Source organism: Xylocopa sonorina, chromosome 18 (genome assembly GCF_050948175.1).
Source record: "Xylocopa sonorina isolate GNS202 chromosome 18, iyXylSono1_principal, whole genome shotgun sequence".
Lineage (NCBI taxonomy): Eukaryota > Metazoa > Arthropoda > Insecta > Hymenoptera > Apidae > Xylocopa > Xylocopa sonorina.
This window is the reverse complement of record NC_135210.1, coordinates 1,413,242-1,433,372: the sequence shown is the minus strand read 5'-3', so window position 1 is coordinate 1,433,372 and position 20,131 is coordinate 1,413,242. Positions and strand designations below refer to the sequence as shown.

Sequence of the window (20,131 nt, the reverse complement as noted above, 5' to 3'; positions counted from 1 at the left end):
TCGTATGTAGATGTTCGCACCAGTAAGTTAGTAACGCATAAAAAGTAAACAACAATTAGTGTCTAATTCATCAGATACCATTTTTTTATTCGACCAGTACAGAGATTTTTGTTAACTCGTACGCCAAAATCGTGTACACATTATAATACCGAGGCGATCTGTAATTTTCTTCTATTCGAAAAGCAACAACGCGACATTTAAAACAGAGAAATGAGCAATCAGTCCATCAAAATCAGCGGAGAGCGGAACACTTTCGTGCAGCGGTAAACAGTTATTCCCTCAGTGACAAGAACATCGTGAAATACGACATGCACGTCTTGACAGTCTTGAAACGAAAAAAAAGAGAATTCAGTTATTTACCAGTTACTCACGTCGTTCAGAGCGTGGCTACTTTATTTTAACTTTCTATGGTTACGTACTATTCCAAAGCTCTCGATTTTCATCTCGTACAGACCAGCAGCCGTCAATATACTCGGTCTATTGCATCGTATTTGCATCGTGTGAAGCACTCTTTGAACCTTCACTGGTATCTCGTACCAATTCGAGGCATATCTGCCACCAAAGTTCACAAGTTTAGACTGCTTCTGGCTAATTATCGTACACCAGGCATAGGTGATCCTCCTCCGTACATCCATTTACGTCTAACGTGTCCCATCATCGGTTAACCGATGTAGACAAAATATTACCTAATAAATATCAGCTATATCTTTACTGAAAGATATTAGAATGCGTGGCAAGGTATCATGCACGGTTCAGCGCTTAAAATTAATCAATCGTTATAGATCAACGATGATCTGGACGAAGATTGCCCATGCCTGTTACACACTTCGGAAACTTACATTTTATCGGACAATTCTGAGCTTTGATCCAGCAACAGTTGCCCAGGTAGACTAATGATGTACAAATGAAATTGTTGACCCGCGAGGAACACAGCTGTCCTAATGGCTTGGTCCGGTTGCTCCAGATGCATGACTAGCTAAAAGATAAAAGAATCGAATTGTTTTATCAACTGTTTTATTGATAATCTATGGAGTGCCATAATAATAATTCTTAATCTCATCGCTGGATACTGTTGAAAGCTAGGGTTCGCTCATGGTTTAAACTCTTATCTTATTTTATTGCTGTGATAACAGCTTTGAAAACGCTGTCGATGTTCAGGCGATTTCGAGTTAACATTATACTTTTTTTCTTTTATGATAGACAGATCTAGTTTCGAACCACGTAAAAAGCATTTGTGGCGCGTACTGCTTTTTTTGTTCGAGCGAAAGCCGTCAATCCTTGCGTAAACTTGTGGTGACCTTGTCCTAACGCGAACCACTTGTGTGCATTTGTTTAAAGGATTAAAAAGTGGTCGTTTCGACCTAAAAGACGAAGAACCTTCGAGACTGCTGAAAAAATTCCAAAACATCGATTTGCAACCACTGTTGGACGAAGACGATGTGCAAACTCAACAATAAATAGCAAAAAAGTTAAATGTTGATCGTTAAACTATTTCTGACCGTCTGCATGTTATTAAATAGAGACTTATTAGCATGAAAGAAAGTCTTTCTTGCGTTGGAGAAATGGATACACTTCAAGAACCCAAAACGCAGAAAGTTATAGATTGATCCAGAAAAACTCTCATCATCGTCAGCAAAACCGAACCGCTTCGGAAGGAAGACAACGCTGTGCGTACCTTTAAAAATCGAGCAAGCATTGAAAACACTATTAAAGAATTAATTAATAATAGAACGGCGGATTTATATAAAAATGGAATTAAAGAATTAGTAACTAGTTGGAAAAAGCTGTGGAATCCAATGATTGATATTTTGATTGAAAATATTGCATTTGATCAGAAGGTTGTTGTCCACCATGACCAACTGAAACCAGGCGAGACAATTAAGTTTGCTACCATCAACGAGTGATTAATTTGAACGGTGCATTGATCGAGAAGCGGCCAGATTGGGTTACAGCAAAAAAGGTCAGAGACACCATTTCTGCGCTTGGTTGGGTACTCTTACTCCTTGTAATTACCACTTCCCTTCTTCGATGTCGCGCGTGCTTTTGAACCCTTTAATAATTACAAAGTTTTCGAGAAGTAGCTTTATGATTCCAAATTAATAATTTCAAAGTATGAACAATTTTTTCTAGGAGGGCATCCACAATCTGAAAGACAAATAACAGAAATGTATAGCCAGCGATGACGCATAGTTTGAAAAAAGCATTTTTTACCTTTCTCTCGAATAAAAATTGTTTTCTTTAACAGAAAAATCAATATTATTAATTCGCGTTCATTGATTAGGTGCGATCACCATTGCGACCAACAATGGCACGAAAATACAATAAACTCGCTGTTTTGTCTCTCGAAAAAAAAGTTCACTTTGTTAGAACCGATGTAGAATTAAAAATGAGAAATTGAGTCGCCCAAACCGCACGTTTTTAACGGTTCAATCAAGGATCGGTTGCACCTGTGCAACCGTTCCGGATGAACAGGTATCAGCGAACACGAACTCGTTTGCCTACCAATGACAGTCTAGGAACACTCATTATGTAAATGAAGGCACACCTTGAGATATCGCACTAACTTTCACGTAATAAATAATAATTCGAAACTAAGTGCTGGAAACTTCACGTGTACTTCGATTGGAACGAAGGAACCTGCAGTAAAAATATTTGTCGCCTGTGCAAAAAGAGTAATATCTCGCCAATCAGTGCGATTTTCCTTCTAATTTATGTATTTCTCTTCTAGTTTACTTGCTCGGATGACCATCGTCCGATTGATAACACGTGTATTCGAACTGGTCTTACTTCGACAGCCGTGACGCTGATGACCATCATATTTATCCCCATCTGTAGCAAATACAAGTTGCGGCAAGACCTCTCGAGGGTATTGTAAAATCTTAAAATATAGTAAATGAATCGAAGTTAATTAACGTTCAATTGTTCGTCGTTAAGTTACTTTTAAACAATCGTTACAGACTGAAGAGCTTCGTGGTGCAACATCACGCATCTTTTGAATTCCCTGTATCTGCTCTCGTCCATAACGGCTCCAATTTGCTCCGCAGCATTGTTCTCGGTCGCTTTCAAAACTCGATACCTGCACGTACGTTCGCAATTAATGTCTAGCCAAGCAAATATTAGTAAAGAAACGATACTTTGAAACACGTGAGCGACAGTAGAATAAGTTGTAAGGTAGGTGTACATAATTACGCCATATTTGGAGCGCTGTAAAATTCGTTCAAACACTTCAGAAACACTTTAAACGTATTGCAATTTAATAACGATGAAACAAAAAAGTGAACATTTAATTTTTCGCGTAAATAGGTCTACTGGTATGCTCATCATACTTGTTGATTGCTCTTTATCAAAATCGTTATGATTTTCACCTTTGGAGAGAGAAAAATGATACAGTGGTAACGTGTGATACAAGTTGTGATGTGATGACGTCACAAGATTCCTACCACCCGTACCCTGAAGGCGTTAGTGACAGTTGCAGTGGTGATAATATGCAAGTTTGCGATAAGCAGCCCCATTCGAGTCCCCTTCCATCGTCCCTTATCCTGCAAGCGGTAGGAACGAAAAGAACCGCTATCGAAGAAGATATCCTCACGGAGGAAGAGGACAGCACGTCCGCGGAGCGATTGTGCGTTGAAACAGCGTGACAGGATCGACGGTGGATAAGTATGGAGTATAATCGATCGAGGAGATATGTCTCCGGACGGATGAAGACCCAGCGAGGCCCTACAACCACCCACCCAACCCAAATGGTCTATGATAGATACCCTATGGTGGAGTACTCCATAGGTCGCAGGAAGAATGATCTTTTCCTCTCAGCCCCTAGAGAAAACGAACCCGTTCAGCGGTCCTGCAGGTGTACTGATATGCTGATCATACTGTGCTACACTTTGTGTAGCTAGCGCTCAAGAGCCTCGAGACACACAGCTTCGATTCCTCCCTTTGAACCGGAAAAAGTTTGCATTCGCGAGCACGCGAAAAGTTGTATGTAAGCAGGTAGCTTGTAGCGAGAGAACGATTTGTATTAAAGTACGTTTTATACGTTAACGTGTCCGCTTAATTGATCCCTCCCCAAGCGAGGAAACGCAGGAACCCTGTCACAAAGTTTATTTAACAAAATAAATTTGCAACGATCAGAACTTTCTGTATCACCAGGCAAACTATTATATTAAATAGTAACATATGAAATGTCCGATTTTGATTCATCAGTACTTCACGTTCTGTTTGAACAAGAAACAGTAAAGCTTTTGGACATATTTTATACATAATTTGAAAAGCAGACCTTCTTTTGTCAGATTCAGCCTTCACTTGCTTCGCTCATCTGATATCACAACAGACTTACGAGTCTTTCGCAGCATGAATCAGCGTGATTTTCGCATAGTTTTCTTGCACGAGTGGAAAAGTGGTAAGAACGCAGCAGCAGCTGCTTGGGACATTACCGATACATTCGCCATTGATGTAGTCAGTGAGTATACAGTTCGTCGATGGTATAAAAAATTTGAAACCAGACATGACGGCCTTGAAAATAAACCTAGTGGATGACCAGAGCAGAGCATAATTGACGAGCAGTCGAAGTTCTCGGTTGAAGAAAATGCACGATAAGTGGTAAGAGAATTTATTCGGGAGTTCAATGTTTGTGCCGTGAGAATCTCATGTCGCTTGAATTCGATTGATAAAAAAAAAGGAAGGTTAAAAGAAAAATATGCAATTTCTTTCTTGTTACTAATTCGAAATTATAGTGAGCCGTTTTTGGATCGCATTGTCACACATAATGGAAGATAAATCACCCCTACACATATTAAAGCCAGCCTTACATCCGAAAAAAACGTATATTTTGATGGTCGATGACCAGTGTGACACAACGCTACAATTGCTTGAAACCAAGAGAGACTATAACAGCTGAGAGGTACTGCATCAAAATTGAAAGAATGCATCAGAAACCGCAGGAGAAACAACTGCCACTAGTAAATCGAAAGGGGCCAATTTTGTTCCATGACAATGCTCAACCACATCTGGCACGAATGACGATGTAAAAATTGGATACATTGAATTATGATAATTTATTTCATTCCCCATATTCGCAGGATCTATCACCGATTTATTATTAGTATTTTCACTTTTTTAAACATTCTGATCATCTGCCTCAAAGAAAAATGAAACGTTCAAGATAGCTGAAAAAGCTCCAAGACGCCAATTTACGATCACTGTTAGACAAAGACGATATAAACTCAACAATAAATAGCAGAAAAGTTAAATGTTGATCGTTAAACTATCTGTGATCGTCTGCATGCTGTTAAATAGTTACTTATCAGTATGAAAGAAAGTCTTTCTTGCGCTGGATCGTGACTGGAGACGAGAAATGGATACATTTTAAGAACCCAAAACGCAAAAAATCATAGCTTCGAAAGGAAGACAATGCTGCCTGTACCTTTAAAAATCGAACAAGCGTTGAAGACACTATTAAAAAATTAATTAATACCAGAACGGCGGATTTATATAAAAATGGAATTAAAAAATTAGTAACTAGTTGGAAAAAAGCTGTAGAATCCAATGGTTGTTATTTTGATTGAAAATATTGTACATTAAAGAAGGTGTACACGTTCAAATTTAATCCTAAAAATGGGACATTTCACATGTAACAACCTAGTATTTGTAGGAGTTTAATCAGTGAATGCGTGAGATACGAGCGATTCTATGAATAATTTGGAAACGTATGACGAGCGTAAAAAGAGAAAAGCGAGAGAATTGTTTTGTACGAGCGTTGAAAGTTGAATGCGAGTCAGAGAAATATACTTTACTACAAAAACGATTCATCCAGAATTTAACATTATTAACATCCACTTTAAGAATTTCATAGGACTGAAAAATTTAAAATTTTCCTGGCAAAATTCTGTACTCCTACCTTACACTTTGTATAATCATACTGTCGTAGTGTCGTCTTAATTAATATAGTTATTATACAGACAGTTATATTTACCCGCACACTGCGAACAATCCACAAGCATGATGAATAATTGTAATGTATAACGAATCAACAGCGATTATTATAAATATAATTGCAATCGCAATGCAAGTCAAATGCACGTACACCACGTAGAAATATTCAAACTCATCGAACATCACATAATTCACTCTATATATATGCTGTCGTGGTCTAGTCTCGTTTAGCGGTAAGATAACATCCAAAAAAGGATTGCACAATGGAAGGGACAAGAATACTGTCATGAATGTCACCAAAGCTTCTGAAAGAAATTATCTTCAATCGATCCACCGTTTGTTGAACCATTTCTGTGACAAGCACACGTCGAAAAATAAGATACGATATACTTACTCTCGTAGAGAGAAGCAAGCTTGTTTCCCTGTTCGATAATTTTGTCTAACGTGTATATTTCCTGTTCTGACTTTAGCAATTCCCTTCCGCGTAACACAAATTCGAACAATGTCCTAAACTGCAATATATTCGACCGTTACAAACTTCTATGCGTGGACAACGTCTTTGGAATGCATACATAGTACGTACGCGTGTTTTATTGGAGTGAACGTTCAATAGTTTAATAAGACCAAGAGATGCTATAAGTACATGTGGTAAATCTTCGAAGATCCCATCGTAATCTTTCTCGCACATGGTATTATAAAACTTTATGCCCTATTGAATACTTTCTTTGATACTTAAAGTTCATTAGAGTAGGAAAACTATGAGAACTGAAGGGAACATAAGATGTCCTTACCAATGGAAACCAAACAGTTGAGCAGGCTGTTAAGATCGTAAATAGTATCATATTACTAACTCTATGATCTTGATACGGATTTATTCCAAATATCGTCAAGTATGGCTTGAGCATCTTAAAATTGGTCCTACCCAAAGCATTAAAAATCCTCTCGCTGTTATCCTGAAACTCTGAACATTTATATTTAAATAAGAAACACTTTGTTGATGCGAAACACGATCAGTTATTAAACTGAGCAACGTAGAATATTGTATAATATCGTAGTAAAATAACGAAACCCAATTCATGCAAATTTATTATTCGACAAATAAAACGTTCACTTTCAGAGAACCGCGATAGATTGACAGTAAAAATCCTATAGCACTTTTTTTTCTCTTACTATTCGTGTCTTTAGATTTCTTGGCTGACGACATTACAATTAGTGCGGACGACAGGCGCAAACGTTTGTAACAGAACTGTTGCGGACGAACGTTTGTACTGAAAGTGCTGCAAACAAACGTTTCTATAAAACTGTTACGGACGAACGTTTGTAATAAAACCGTAGTAGAGAAAATAATTATCTGCGTGGCTTGATATAAAGAAAGCGCATAATTTTCTCGTCAAACATAATAGCGAATGTTACCGCACGAGAGAAATGTTTACCGTGTAATTGTTTGACACCTGCATCGTAGCAATGTAGTTATCACAACAGAAGTTGGCTGCCTGTGTTTTATTATGCTGACAATCTACCATTATTCTGAAATATTAATCGCTCTGGTTACAACGTGACACCTGGTTGAATATCGAGTAGCTTTATAAACGAATTTCTTTAGAAATCCCTTAAACAATTCCAGTTTCTGTATGGAATGCTATCACATGGTAATTTAGTTTTTCCGATTTTTTAAAATTATACACTCGTATAATTCACTGCAATTGTGTTCAATGTATCAAAAATTAAAGTAGAGTAATTTTATGCACGTGCATTCGATGCAGTTATTCAAAGTACTAAAAGTTCATAATATATCAATTATATTTTTTGTTAGCAATCTTCTAAATTAATCCGGTGCCAATTTAAACGTTGGTACTATGATTTTTTGTAGATAGTAGGGCAAAGAAATTCTCGAAGTCGCTACGATTGAGACGTTGGTATTTAGAGACGTTGGTCCACTCGCATATTGTCTTTAGAAACGTTATGTCCCCTTCGAAGTCAACACATTCAAGACTAAGCATCCTTATGTAGACCATTCCTCTGGAACGAATACTTCTTTTCCGTTTATATCAATTATTTTTAACACAAAAATCGTTTGTAACAATTGTTTCTCACCCTGTTATTATTTTTAATACATTGATAACACACAGTTACGTATCCTTACGATTACTCTTTCACTAATTACTGATAATTCAAGTTTAGTTTCTGTACCATATACAGATATTGGTGGTAAACAAAACATTTCATTGATGTTAGGGGAGTGGATACACATCCTATCTTGATAGTTCATTTATTTTTCTAAAATCCATTCTTTTTCCCTGAAGCGTACTCTTTTTAGGAAACTACTCAGAGTTGTAAGATGAATTAGGCTATTGTACCACTCCCTTTCTCAGCATTTCTCCTATCTGGCATGACAATTTGTCCTGATACATTGGTATATACTTCTACTGCTTTTGGTTTATGAACTTGTTCTCGATTAATTCGATTTTACATGAATTCAATCGAGTTTACAGCTGCGGGTCTCGAGGTAAATAATAGTTATATCTAAATGTGACTGCAACTGACCACAGTGATTGATGGTCATTTTTCCAGCCGTATTTTTTCTTTTAACTGTCTTACGTCTTCATTGTTCTCCCTTACACATCCAGTAAAGCGCTTACAGAAAGGTGTGTCTTATAAACCGTGTTGTTCAAATTCCAGCAGAGCTTTTATTTCATTTCATTCAAATATGGAAATCTTCTTGTCTTCGTCAACATTGAAGTTGTTCTACATATTCGTTGTCCATTACCATCCTATTGGCTGTGTCCTAATCTTTCGTTATTACTGAACTACCTGTCACCGAATGTTTCCTTTCTTTCAGAGGATTCATTTTTGTTGCGAGCTTTAAAACAATTTCCTTAAGCTATTGCAAATTTTTCATTAATTTGATCGAATCCATAACGGTAAATTGTATATAATCGGAGTTCATAGAAAAAGTAAAACTTTTGAAGTACCATCGTCGTCAAAGAATTCATGCTGATTGCGATAGTTAGTGAAAGACGTTAAGTTAAAGCAGTTTTCATGTACCATCCTTTCCTTCATGCATCTTTCTGTCGTCTCGACAAAGGATTCTACAGCCGTGATACACTGGCACAACAATACTCGAGTAAAATTTGGATACTTGTTTCTCACGCTTCTCTACAAACGCGATCCCACTGATAAGAGCAAGAATTTTTATGGGACTCCTGGTTATGCGTCAATGCCGCGAGGTTAAACCAGATTTTGAGTTCGCACGTACATCAAGGTATTTTGCAAAAAAAGTGTTTTGTAGAAAACAATATTTTATTCCTTAAAGGGGAATTACAAGTTTGCGAAAAGCGTGTGACAAGATGAAACTGGGGGAATATGAGAAAGTAGAGCTATTACAAAGATTTAGATGAAATGAACTTCGAGCTATGACAGAGGGTTGAGAAGGGACCTGAAAACTGAGGAGTTCAGCAAGAGTAATGACGACCAATGAGTGATGATGACATCTAAAATCATTTAAACTCACAATTATAAATATGACAGTGCGAAGTAAACATACCAGAAAGACTATTCTTTCATATTGAACGTTTAATTTGCTCACGCCTTAACGACACTGTGAAGCAAAATTTCCTATTTCGACACAATATCCACTAATAGAATTTTACATTAGTAGCGTTCACCTTATGAATTCTAGGATAAAAAATCTGAAATTTCCTTGGCGAATTTCTGTACGTCTACCTTACATTTCGTATCATTATACTGTCGTAGAGTTATCTTAATAATATACTTATTATTCAGACAGTTATATTTACCCGCACACTGCGAATATTCCACAAGCATGATGAATAATTGTAATGTACAGCGCATCTACAGCAATTATTATTAATACAATTACAATCGCAATGCAAGTCAAATGCACGTACACCACGTAGAAATATTCAAACTCATCGAACATCACATAATTCACTCTATATATATGCTGTCGTGGTCTAGTCTCGTTTAGCGGTAAGATAACATCCAGGAAAGGATTGCACAATGGAAGGGACAAGAATACTGTCATGAACGTCACCAAAGTTACTAAAAGAAATTATCTTCAATCGATCCACCGTTTGTTAAACGATTTCTGTGACAAGCATACATCGAAGAATAAGATACGATATACTTACTCTCGTAGAGATGAGCAAGCTTGTTCCCCTGTTCGATAACTCTGTCTAACGTGTATATTTCCTGTTCTGACTTTAGCAATTCCCTTCCGCGTAACACAAATTCGAATAATTTTTTGAACTGCAATATATTCGATCGTTATAAACTTGTAGTGCGTGGACAACGTCTTTGGAATGCATACGTAGTACGTACGCGTGTTTTATTGGAGTGAACGTTCAATAGTTTAACAAGACTAAGAGATGCTATAAGTACTTGCGGTAAATCCTCGAAGATCCCATCGTAATCTTTCTCGCATATGGTATTATAAAACTTTATACCCTATTGAATACTTTCTTTGATACTTAAAGTTCGTTAGAGTAGGAAAACTATGAGAACTGAAGGCAACGTAATGCATTCTTACCAACGGAAGGCAAACAGTTGAGCAGGCTATTAAGATCATAAATAGTATCATATTACTAACTCTATAATCTTGGTAGGGATTTATTCCAAATATCGTCAAGTATGGCTTGAACATCTTAAAATTGGTGCTACCCAATGCATGGAATATCCTCTCGCTGTTATCCTGAAACTCTGAACATTTATATTTAAATAAGAAACACTTTGTTGATGCGAAACACGATCAGTTATTAAACTGAGCAACGTAGAATATTGTATAATATCGTAGTAAAATAACGAAACCCAATTCACGCAAATTTATTATTCGATCAATAAAACGTTCACTTTCAGAGAACCGCGATAGATTAACCGTAAAAGTCCTATAGCACTCGTTTTTCTCTTACTATTCGTGTCTTTAGATTTCTTGGCTGACGACATTACAATTAGTGCAGACGATAGGCGCAAACGTTTGTAACAGAACTGTCGCGGACGAACTAAAACTGAAACTTGTACTGAAATTGTTGCAAACGAACGTTTCTATAAAACTGGTACGGACGAACGTTTGTAATAAAAGTGTTGTAGAGAAAATAATTATCTGCGTGGCTTGATATAAAGAAAGCGCATAATTTTCTCGTCAAACATAATGACGAATGTTACTGCACGAGGGAAATATTTACCGTTCGGTTGTTTGACACCTGCATCGTAGCAATGAAATTATCACGCCAGGAGTTGGCTGCCTGTATTTTATTGTGCTGACAATCTACCATTATTCTGAAATATTAATCGCTTTGGTTGCAACGTGACACCTGGTAGAATATCGAGTAGCTATATAAACGAATTTCTTTGGAAATCCCTTAAACAATTCCAGGAGTATCTGTATCGAGTGCTGTCAAATAGTAACTCACTTTCTTTGGTTTTTTAGAGACAAACGTCCGTATAATTCACTGGAATGGTGTTCAATGTATCAAAAAATGGAGTGGTGTAATTCTATGTACGTGCATTCAATGCAGTTATTCAAAGTATTCAACATTCACGATATATTAATTATATTTTTTATTAGCAAATTAATCCGATGATTACCTTTTCTCGATAATACCGTCGATATAAACGTTCGTATTACGATTTTTTATAAATAGTTGCACTAAGAACTTCTCGAGGTAGCTTCAAATAACCCTTCATGACATATTAATCTAGAAACATTATAATAAACTCAGTGCGTCTACCTCGTTACTAGATATCAAGTGATTCGTGATAGTGATAAAAAACTTATCTTTCAGTGGTGTCACACAGTATTTGTACCCAAAAATTCTATTATTATTGTTTGTACTAGTTCGTACGATTAGTAAGAATAAATATATAGCGCATAGTATTTAACTAATGAATAGACAATGTACAAGCCGATAAGACGGCCAACTAAATAATGTATCTACATGCGTTAGTGTCACGGGAGGTGCCAGGATTATTGGAGCAATCTGTACACTTTGAGAATCTTTTATGGAATGCGATGTTCATACGGTCTATCTCGACGCATAAACAAATGGAGCAATACTGCGCACGTAATTTTACTGCTCTCGAGGTTCAGTTTAATCGTTGTCCCACGGATCAATCCTTCAGATTTCCTTCAAAGAAAACCGTCACCTCGAACACCCTGTAGTGTAACAGATTACACACGTACGCTTTCGCGAGCCTCGACATTGGAGTACCTAATTCATAACGTCTCGCCCCGTAGTTGATTGGGTGGGGGTACGTGTTGTTTGTGAACGTTAGCGATGAAGTTAGTGGCGACATTGCTTCTGCCGTTAATCGTCACACGCTGGTTCTGCACGCGTTCTTTTAGTCGTGTCGTCGATCTCCGAGATGCACGTACGTTCATTCCACCGGCACGTAAACAATTCGCCCATCTGGGCGACCTGATTCATCATCACTCTCTTCGTTGTTCCAATGCTGGTGGATTCTTGGCGATTGTACACGCACAGTTTATGCACTATGCTCATAAAACGAAATTTGCGATCCATGAATGTTCAAGCAATGTTCGATGCGATGCCAGCATCGAAATTAAACTCCAGCGCGGTGAATCGAATAGGATTACGTTCTGATATGCGAAATAGAACGACGGAAGAAAGGATTTCTTTGGTAGTACATACTGCACAAAACTGACTACAAGATTTTGTTTTACTACTCTGTTTAACTTTATTGTTAATGTGAAACCCGAAAAAATTGGAAAAATCCGGGTTTTATGGTTAGGTAAATTTTAATAACAAATCGGTTAACCAGTTTCGTTTTTAATCGACTCGAAAGCCCTATATAATATCTATTTCAATTTTATATATTTGAAGGTATTCGTAATAATGTTTTGCAGTTGTAACTTGTGATAACCAATTAATTACCTCTTCTACTTCTAACTATTGTATAATTTCAAAGAAAACATGAGATTTTATTACGTTAGGATAACGATGACAAACTTTTTTATATGCGCATGCAATTGCAATTATTTTTTTGTTCAACCTATGGACGCTTGCTGCACGCGTCGCTTCCTGCTGATACGAAACAAAGTTTCTTAGGATACGGTTTGAATCAATAACGCGACAGCAAAATTTTTAGCAAGAAAATATATTGCCTTGTCTACCATTTAACATTGCCTAGTTTGTTGCACCTGTCTTTCGTTGATAACTAAGAATTTCTAACTTTAATATTACAGTGAACTCCAAAGTGGTGTCATTTAGTAAGCTAACATCTACTACGCCTCCTATTTTATCTTTTGAATTTATAATATCCATCTTCTTCTTATAATATTCTATTAACTTATCATTTCTTTTTAAAACTGCCTTCAGTATCTGAGTTTCATCTTTAAATAATTGTACATTGTATTTGTTATCTCTATGTACCAGGTATATCTCGCGATTATAATATTCATCATTTCCGTTACTCATTGCTCGAAACAGAATTATGCTGACATCGCCTATATGGCACGCCTAAATGCACCACGTTTTGTTCATTTTGACCAAGGAAACTCGTAACCTACCGAGGAGAATAATTGTTCACGATCTTTCTTGACTTGCACCAGGCACCTTTCTAGCTGATACGTGGTCCAATTGCGCTGATCTTCCAAGTCCATTTCCTTACGTGCACGATATCATCATTGATACGGATTTCTTGTTGGATCGGATCCTCAAGCGACAGGTAACTAATTCATTTCCACTGCTTCGTGAACAATCTCAATTAAAGAACACAAAAGTTTCAGGTGAAAAGTTGGCAGATATTTAAACAGGGTAGAATATATAAAATTAGATAGAACCCTTCAAATGGAACGCTTTGCTTTCTTACAACCACAAGAGTTAAAACCAACAGCTTACACTTGCTTTCTTACAACCACAAACCCTACACGTTTTGTCGTATCTTTCCTTGGTTCTTTTTTTAGCCTCTTCTATGTTGCACCTAGCATTACTTTGAAGATCCTTTGTGCGGTTTTTCAGTTCGTTCACGATATCTGTATGTGTTAATGTCTTTACCCGTCTACTAGAAGGTAAAATGATGGTAAACGAAAGGTTTTTCTCGCGATAATTCTTCTAAGGAACCTTGGTGAAACCTAGATTTTATGAAACCCTTACATCTTCATTGTTCTCCGCTTGACATCTACTAAAGCGTTTTCAGAAAAGGTTATCCTATAACACCTTGTCTTGTTCAAGTCCCAGCAAAGCTTTAATTTCATTTTATACGATTTGGAAATCTTTTCTTCTTCGTCAAAGTTGGATTCAGATCTCACAGCTGCCTCTTCTAAATATTCGTTGTCCATTACCATCGCATTGCCTGGTACTGCTTCAATGCCGCAAGATTAATGCTGATTTTGGGTTTGCAGACATGATTTTAGGTTTGCAGATCAAGGTATTTTGCAGACAAAGATGTTTTGCAGAAAACAATATTTTATTCCTTCAAAGGGAATTACAAGTTTGTGAAGAGCGCGTGACAAGATGAAACTGGCGAAATGTGAAAAAGTAGAGCTATTACAAAGGTTTAGATGAAATGAACTTTGAGCTGTGACAGAGTGTTGAGAAGGGAGTTAAAAACTAAGAACTCCAGCAAGAGTACACAAGAGTAACAAGCATAACAGTGCGAAGTAAACATACCAGAAAGACTATTATTTTATATTGAACGTTTAATTTGCTCACGTCTCAACGACATTGCCAACCAAAATTTCCATTTTCGACACAATGTTCGATAATAGAATTTCACATTAGCAGCGTTCACTTTATGAATTCCACAGAATTGAAAAATTTGAAATTTCCCTGGCGAAATTCTGTACGCCTACCTTAGATTTCGTATGATCATACAGTTGTAGTGTTCTCTTAATTAATATAGTTATTATTCAGACAGTTATATTTACCCGCATACTGCGAACAATCCACAAGCATGATGAATAATTGTAATGTATAACGAATCTACAGCGACTATTATTAACACAACTGCGACCGCAACGCAAGTCAAATGCACGTACACGAAGTAAAAATATTCAAGCTCATCGAACATCACATAATTCACTCTATATATATGCTGTCGTGGTCTAGTCTCGTTTAGCGGTAAGAAAACATCCAGAAAAGGATTGCACAATGGAAGGGACAAGTATACCGTCATAAACGTCACCAAACTTTCTAAAAGAAATGATCTTAGATTGATCCACCATTTGTTAAACAATTCCTGTGACAAGCACGTGTCGAAGTGTAAGATACGATATACTTACTCCCGTAGAGACGAGCAAGCTTGTTTCCCTGTTCGATAATTTTGTCCAAAGTGTATATTTCCTCGTCTGACTTTAGCAATTCCCTTCCGCGTAACACAAATTCGAATAATTTTCTAAACTGTAATATATTCGATCGTTACAAATTTCTATGCGTAGACAACGACTTTGATATGTAAACGTAGTACGTACGCGTGATTTATTGGAGTGAACGTTCATTAGCTTAATAAAACTACCAGATGCTACAAGTACTTGTGGCAAATCCTCGAAGATCCCATCGTAATCTTTTTCGCGTACGGTATTGTAAAGCCTTATACTCTATTGAATATTTTCTTTGTTACTTAAAAATCATTACAGAAGAGAAATTGTAAAAACTGAAGGCAACATAATGCGTCCTTACCAACGGAACGCAAACAGTTGAGCAGGCTGTCAAGATCGTAATTAAAATCATATTACTAACTCTATAATCTTGATACGGATTTATTCCAAATATCGTCAAGTATGTCTTGAACATTTTAAAATTAATGCTACCCAACGCATCGAAAATCCGCTCGCTGTTATCCTGAAACTCTGAACATTTGGGTTTAAATGAGAAACATTTTGTTGATGAGAAACACGCCCGGTTATTAAACTAAGCAACGTAAAATACCGCGTAATATTGTAATAAAATAATAAAACCCAATTCACGCATTTATTATTCGACAAATAAATCATTTGCTTTAGAGAACTGCCATAGATCAACCGTAAAAGTTCTAGAGCACCCGTTTTTCTCTTACTATTTGTGTCTTTAGATTTCTGGATCGACGACATTTTAACTAGTGCGGACGATAGATGCAAACGTTTGTCACAGAATTGTCGCGGACGAATGTTTGTACTGAAACTGTTGCAAACGAACGTTTCTATAAAACTGTTACGGAAGAACGTTTGTAATAAATCTGTTGTCGAGAAGATAATTATCTACGGGCTCGATATAAAGAAAGCACGTCATTTTCTCGTCAAACATAATAATGAATGTTACCGCACTCCACACAGTAAGTTGTTTGACACCTGCCAGTGTGACTTGCCTGCTAGTTGGCTACCTGTATTTCACGATGCTGACAATCTATCATTATTCTGAAATATTAATCGCACTGGTTACAACGTGGCAGTTGGTTGTATATCGGGTAGCTAAATAAAGGAATCTTTTTTAAATCCCATTTTTTTTAAACCCCTTAACGAATTTCACATCTCTTTACGAAATCCTTTCAAATGGTAACTTAGATTTTTCGAATTTTTAAAATTCAACAATCGTATAATTGAATGGAATGGTGTTCATACAAATTTTTCAGTGGTAATTTTATGCACATGCATGTGATGCAGTTATTCAAAGTATTCAACGATATATTAATTATATTTTTTATTAGCACCCTTCTAAATTAATCCAGTGATTACATTTTCTCGATATACTGCCGATTTAAACGTCTGTATTATGATTTTTTATAGATAGTTGGGCTAAGAACTTCTTGAGATAGCTTTGGCTGACCTTTTTTGTCTTGTTAATTTAAAGACATTATAATAAACTGAGTGCATCTACCTATTATTAATGGATTACAAGTGCATCTATCATAACTGAATTACAAGTGATTAGTGACAGTGATAATCTAATGAGAAAAATAATATATAGAGACGTTGAATCATTCGCATACTGTTTTTAGGAGCGTTATCCCTCCTTCAAGGAAGCTCCTTCGAAGTTAACACATTCGAGGCGAGACATCCTTATGTAGACCATTCCTCTGGAACGAATACTTCTTTTTCGTTTACATCAATTATTTTTAACACAAAAATTGTTTGTAATAATTGTTTCTCACCCTGTTATTATTTTTCATACGAATACATTGATAACACTCCGTTACGTATCCTATCCTTACGATTACTCTTTTACTAATTACTAATAATTCAAGTTTAGTTTCAAAGTTTAGTTCAAAATCTTTCTCATGATGATTCTTCTAAGGGGACATAGTGAAACCCAGAGGCTAGCTCGAAAGCTGAAAGATATCGTGCCTTTACTAACTGATCCAACATTTCACTGATGTTAGGGAATGGATACACATCCTGTCTTGTTAGTTCATTTATTTTTCTAAAATCCATTCTCCTTCCCTGAGTTCTACTACCCAGAGTTGTAGGACGAATTAAACGACTATACCACTTCCTTTCTCAGCATTTCTTCTATTTCGCATGTCAATTTGTCCTGGTGCATTGGTATATACCTCTACTGTTTTTGGTTTATGAACTTGTTCTCGGTTAATTAGATTTTACGCGAAGTCACTCGAGTTTACAGCTGTGGATCTCCAAGTAAATAATGATTATATCTAAATGTGACTGACCACAGTGAGTGGCGGTCATTTTCGCAGCCGTGTTTTTTCTTTTAACTGTCTTGCATCTTCATTGTTCTCTTCTTGACATCTACTAAAGCGCTTACAGAAAAGGTCGTCTCATAACATTGTGTGTTTCAGCAAAGCTTTTATTTCATTCCATTTAAATTTGGAAATCTTGTCGTCTTCGTCAAAGTTGAAGTTGTTCTACGTATTCGTTGTCCATTACCATCCTATGGGGTGTGTCCTGATCTTTCGTTATTACTGAATTACCTTACACCCAATGTTTACTGTTTTTCAGAAGATCCATTTTTGTCGCGAGCTTTAAAACAATTTACTTACGTTTTCGCGTATTTCTCATTAATTTCGCCGAATCCATAGCGATAAATTCTAGATAATCCGAGTTCATACAGTGAGTAGAACTTTTGAAGTACTATCGTCGTCAAATAATTCATGCTGATTGCGATAGTTAGTGAAAGACATTAAGTTAAAGCAGTTTTCATGTAGCATCCTTTCCTTCCTGCATCTTTCTGTCGTCTCAACAATAGATTCTGCAGTCGTGATACACTGACACAACAATACTCGAGTGAAATTTGGATACTTGTTTCTCACACTTCTGTGCGAATGCGATGCCACTAATAAGAGAAAAAATTTTTATGCGAAGCCTGGTTATGCTTCAATGCCGCGAGGTTAAACCAGATTTTGAGTTCGCACGTACATCAAGGTATTTTGCAGAAAATAGTGTTTTGCAGAAAACAATATTTTATTCCTTCAAAAGGAATTACGGGTTTGAGAAGAGCGCGTGACAAGATGAAATTGGCGAAATGTGAAAAAGTAGAACTATTTCAAAGGTTTAGATGAAATGATCTTTGAGCTGTGACAGAGGATTAACAAAGGAGTTGAAAACTGAGGGGTCCAGCAAGAGTAATGACGATCAATGAGTGATGATGACAACTCAAATCACTTAAACTGAAAGTTGTAAGTATGACAGTGCGAAGTATGCATACCAGAAAGACTATTATTTTATATTATACGTTTAATTTGCTCACATCCCAACAACATTGCAAACCAAAATTTCCTTTTTCAACACAATGTTCAATAATAGAATTTCACCTTAATAGCGTTCACTTTATGAATTTCACAGGATTAACAAATCTGAAATTTTCTTGGCGAAATTTTGTACGCCTACCTTACATTTCGTATGATTATACGAATTATGTTATCTTAATAATATACTTATTATTCAGACAATTATATTTACCCGCACACTGCGAACATTCCACAAGCATGATGAATAATTGTAATGTACAGCGTATCTACAGCAATTATCATTAATACTATTGTAATCGCAATGCAAGTCAAATGCACGTACACCACGTAGAAATATTCAAGCTCATCGAACATCACATAATTCACTCTGTATATATGCTGTCGTGGTCTAGTCTCGTTTAGCGGTAAGATAACATCCAGAAAAGGATTGCACAATGGAAGGGACAAGAATACTGTCATGAACGTCACCAAAGTTACTAAAAGAAATTATCTTCAATCGATCCAGCGTTTGTTAAACGATTCCTGTGAGAAGCACACGTCGAAGAGTAAGATACGATATACTTACTCCCGTAGAGATAAGCAAGCTTGCTTCCTTGTTCGATAATTTTGTCTAACGTGTATATTTCCTGTTCCACCTTCAGCAATTCCCTTCCGCGTAACACGAATTCGAACAATTTTCTGAACTGTAATATATTCGATCGTTACTAATTTCTATGCGCCGACAACGCCTTTGGAATGCATACATAGTACGTACGCGTGTTTTATTGGAGCGAACGTTCAATAGCTTAATGAAACTAATAGATGCTACAAGTACTTGTGGTAAATCCTCGAAGATCCCATCGTAATCTTTCTCGCACATGGTATTATAAAACTTGATTCCCTATTGAATATTTTCTTTAGTACTTAAAGTTCATTAAAGGAGGAAAACTATGAGAACTGAAGGCAACATAAGGCGTTCTTACCAACGGAAGGCACACAGTTGAGCAGACTGTCAAGATCGCAATTAAAATCATATTACTAACTCTGTAGTCTTGATACGGATTTATTCCAAATATCGTCAAGTATGTCTTGAGCATCTTAAAATTAGTGCCACCCAACGCATCGAAAATCCGCACGCTGCTATCCTGAAACTCTGAACATTTATATTTAAATGAGAAACACTTTGTTGATACCAAACACGATCGATTATTAAACTGAGCAACGTAGAATACTGCATGATATCCTAGTAAAATAATGAAACCCAATTCTTGCAAATTTATTATTCGACAAATAAAGCGTTTACTTTCAGAGAAAACCGCGATAGATTGACCGTAAAAGTCCTACAGCACTCGTTTTTCTCTTACTATTCGTGTCTTTAGATTTCTGGATCGGCGACATTTCAACTAGTGCGTATGATAGGTGCAAACGTTTGTAACAGAACTGTCGCGGACGAACGTTTGTACTGAAACAATTGCAATAGAACGTTTGTAATAAAACTGTTGTAGAGAAAATAATTATCTTCGTGCTCGACGTGAAGGAAGTACATAATTTTCTTGTCAAACAC

At 36.6% G+C, this 20,131-nt stretch overlaps 2 protein-coding genes across 2 annotated transcripts; both read right to left on the bottom strand.

The window, feature by feature from the left end:
• Positions 1-246: 246 nt before the first annotated feature.
• LOC143431640 (uncharacterized) lies at positions 247-19,965 on the bottom strand. The gene is made up of 10 exons (XM_076908542.1): positions 19,884-19,965; positions 19,551-19,834; positions 15,380-15,505; positions 15,191-15,308; positions 9,729-9,993; positions 2,960-3,076; positions 2,788-2,878; positions 840-976; positions 420-552; positions 247-325 (listed from the first exon to the last, which is right to left on the bottom strand). Exons 1-10 carry the CDS (start codon positions 19,963-19,965, stop codon positions 272-274), a joined length of 1,407 nt encoding a protein of 468 aa, XP_076764657.1. The 3' UTR covers positions 247-271.
• LOC143431625 (uncharacterized) lies at positions 5,602-7,009 on the bottom strand. The gene is made up of 9 exons (XM_076908521.1): positions 6,940-7,009; positions 6,723-6,892; positions 6,515-6,640; positions 6,326-6,443; positions 5,972-6,236; positions 5,902-5,917; positions 5,751-5,853; positions 5,679-5,686; positions 5,602-5,607 (listed from the first exon to the last, which is right to left on the bottom strand). Exons 1-9 carry the CDS (start codon positions 7,007-7,009, stop codon positions 5,602-5,604), a joined length of 882 nt encoding a protein of 293 aa, XP_076764636.1.
• Positions 19,966-20,131: the final 166 nt, after the last annotated feature.

Excerpts from the sequence above, each read along its gene's own strand:
- LOC143431640 (XM_076908542.1), bottom strand. The coding sequence starts at position 19,965 with ATGTCGCCGATCCAGAAATCTAAAGACACGAATAGTAAGAGAAAAACG. Across the intron at positions 3,077-9,728 it reads GGAATATTCGCAGTGTGCGG|GTATCGAGTTTTGAAAGCGA; the intron begins GTAAATATAACT and ends ACGTACGTGCAG. Across the intron at positions 2,879-2,959 it reads TTGCACCACGAAGCTCTTCA|ATTTTACAATACCCTCGAGA; the intron begins GTCTGTAACGAT and ends CTATATTTTAAG.
- LOC143431625 (XM_076908521.1), bottom strand. The coding sequence starts at position 7,009 with ATGAATTGGGTTTCGTTATTTTACTACGATATTATACAATATTCTACG. Across the intron at positions 6,444-6,514 it reads TTCACTCCAATAAAACACGC|TTTAGGACATTGTTCGAATT; the intron begins GTACGTACTATG and ends AATATATTGCAG. Across the intron at positions 6,237-6,325 it reads GCTTGCTTCTCTCTACGAGA|AAGCTTTGGTGACATTCATG; the intron begins GTAAGTATATCG and ends AATTTCTTTCAG.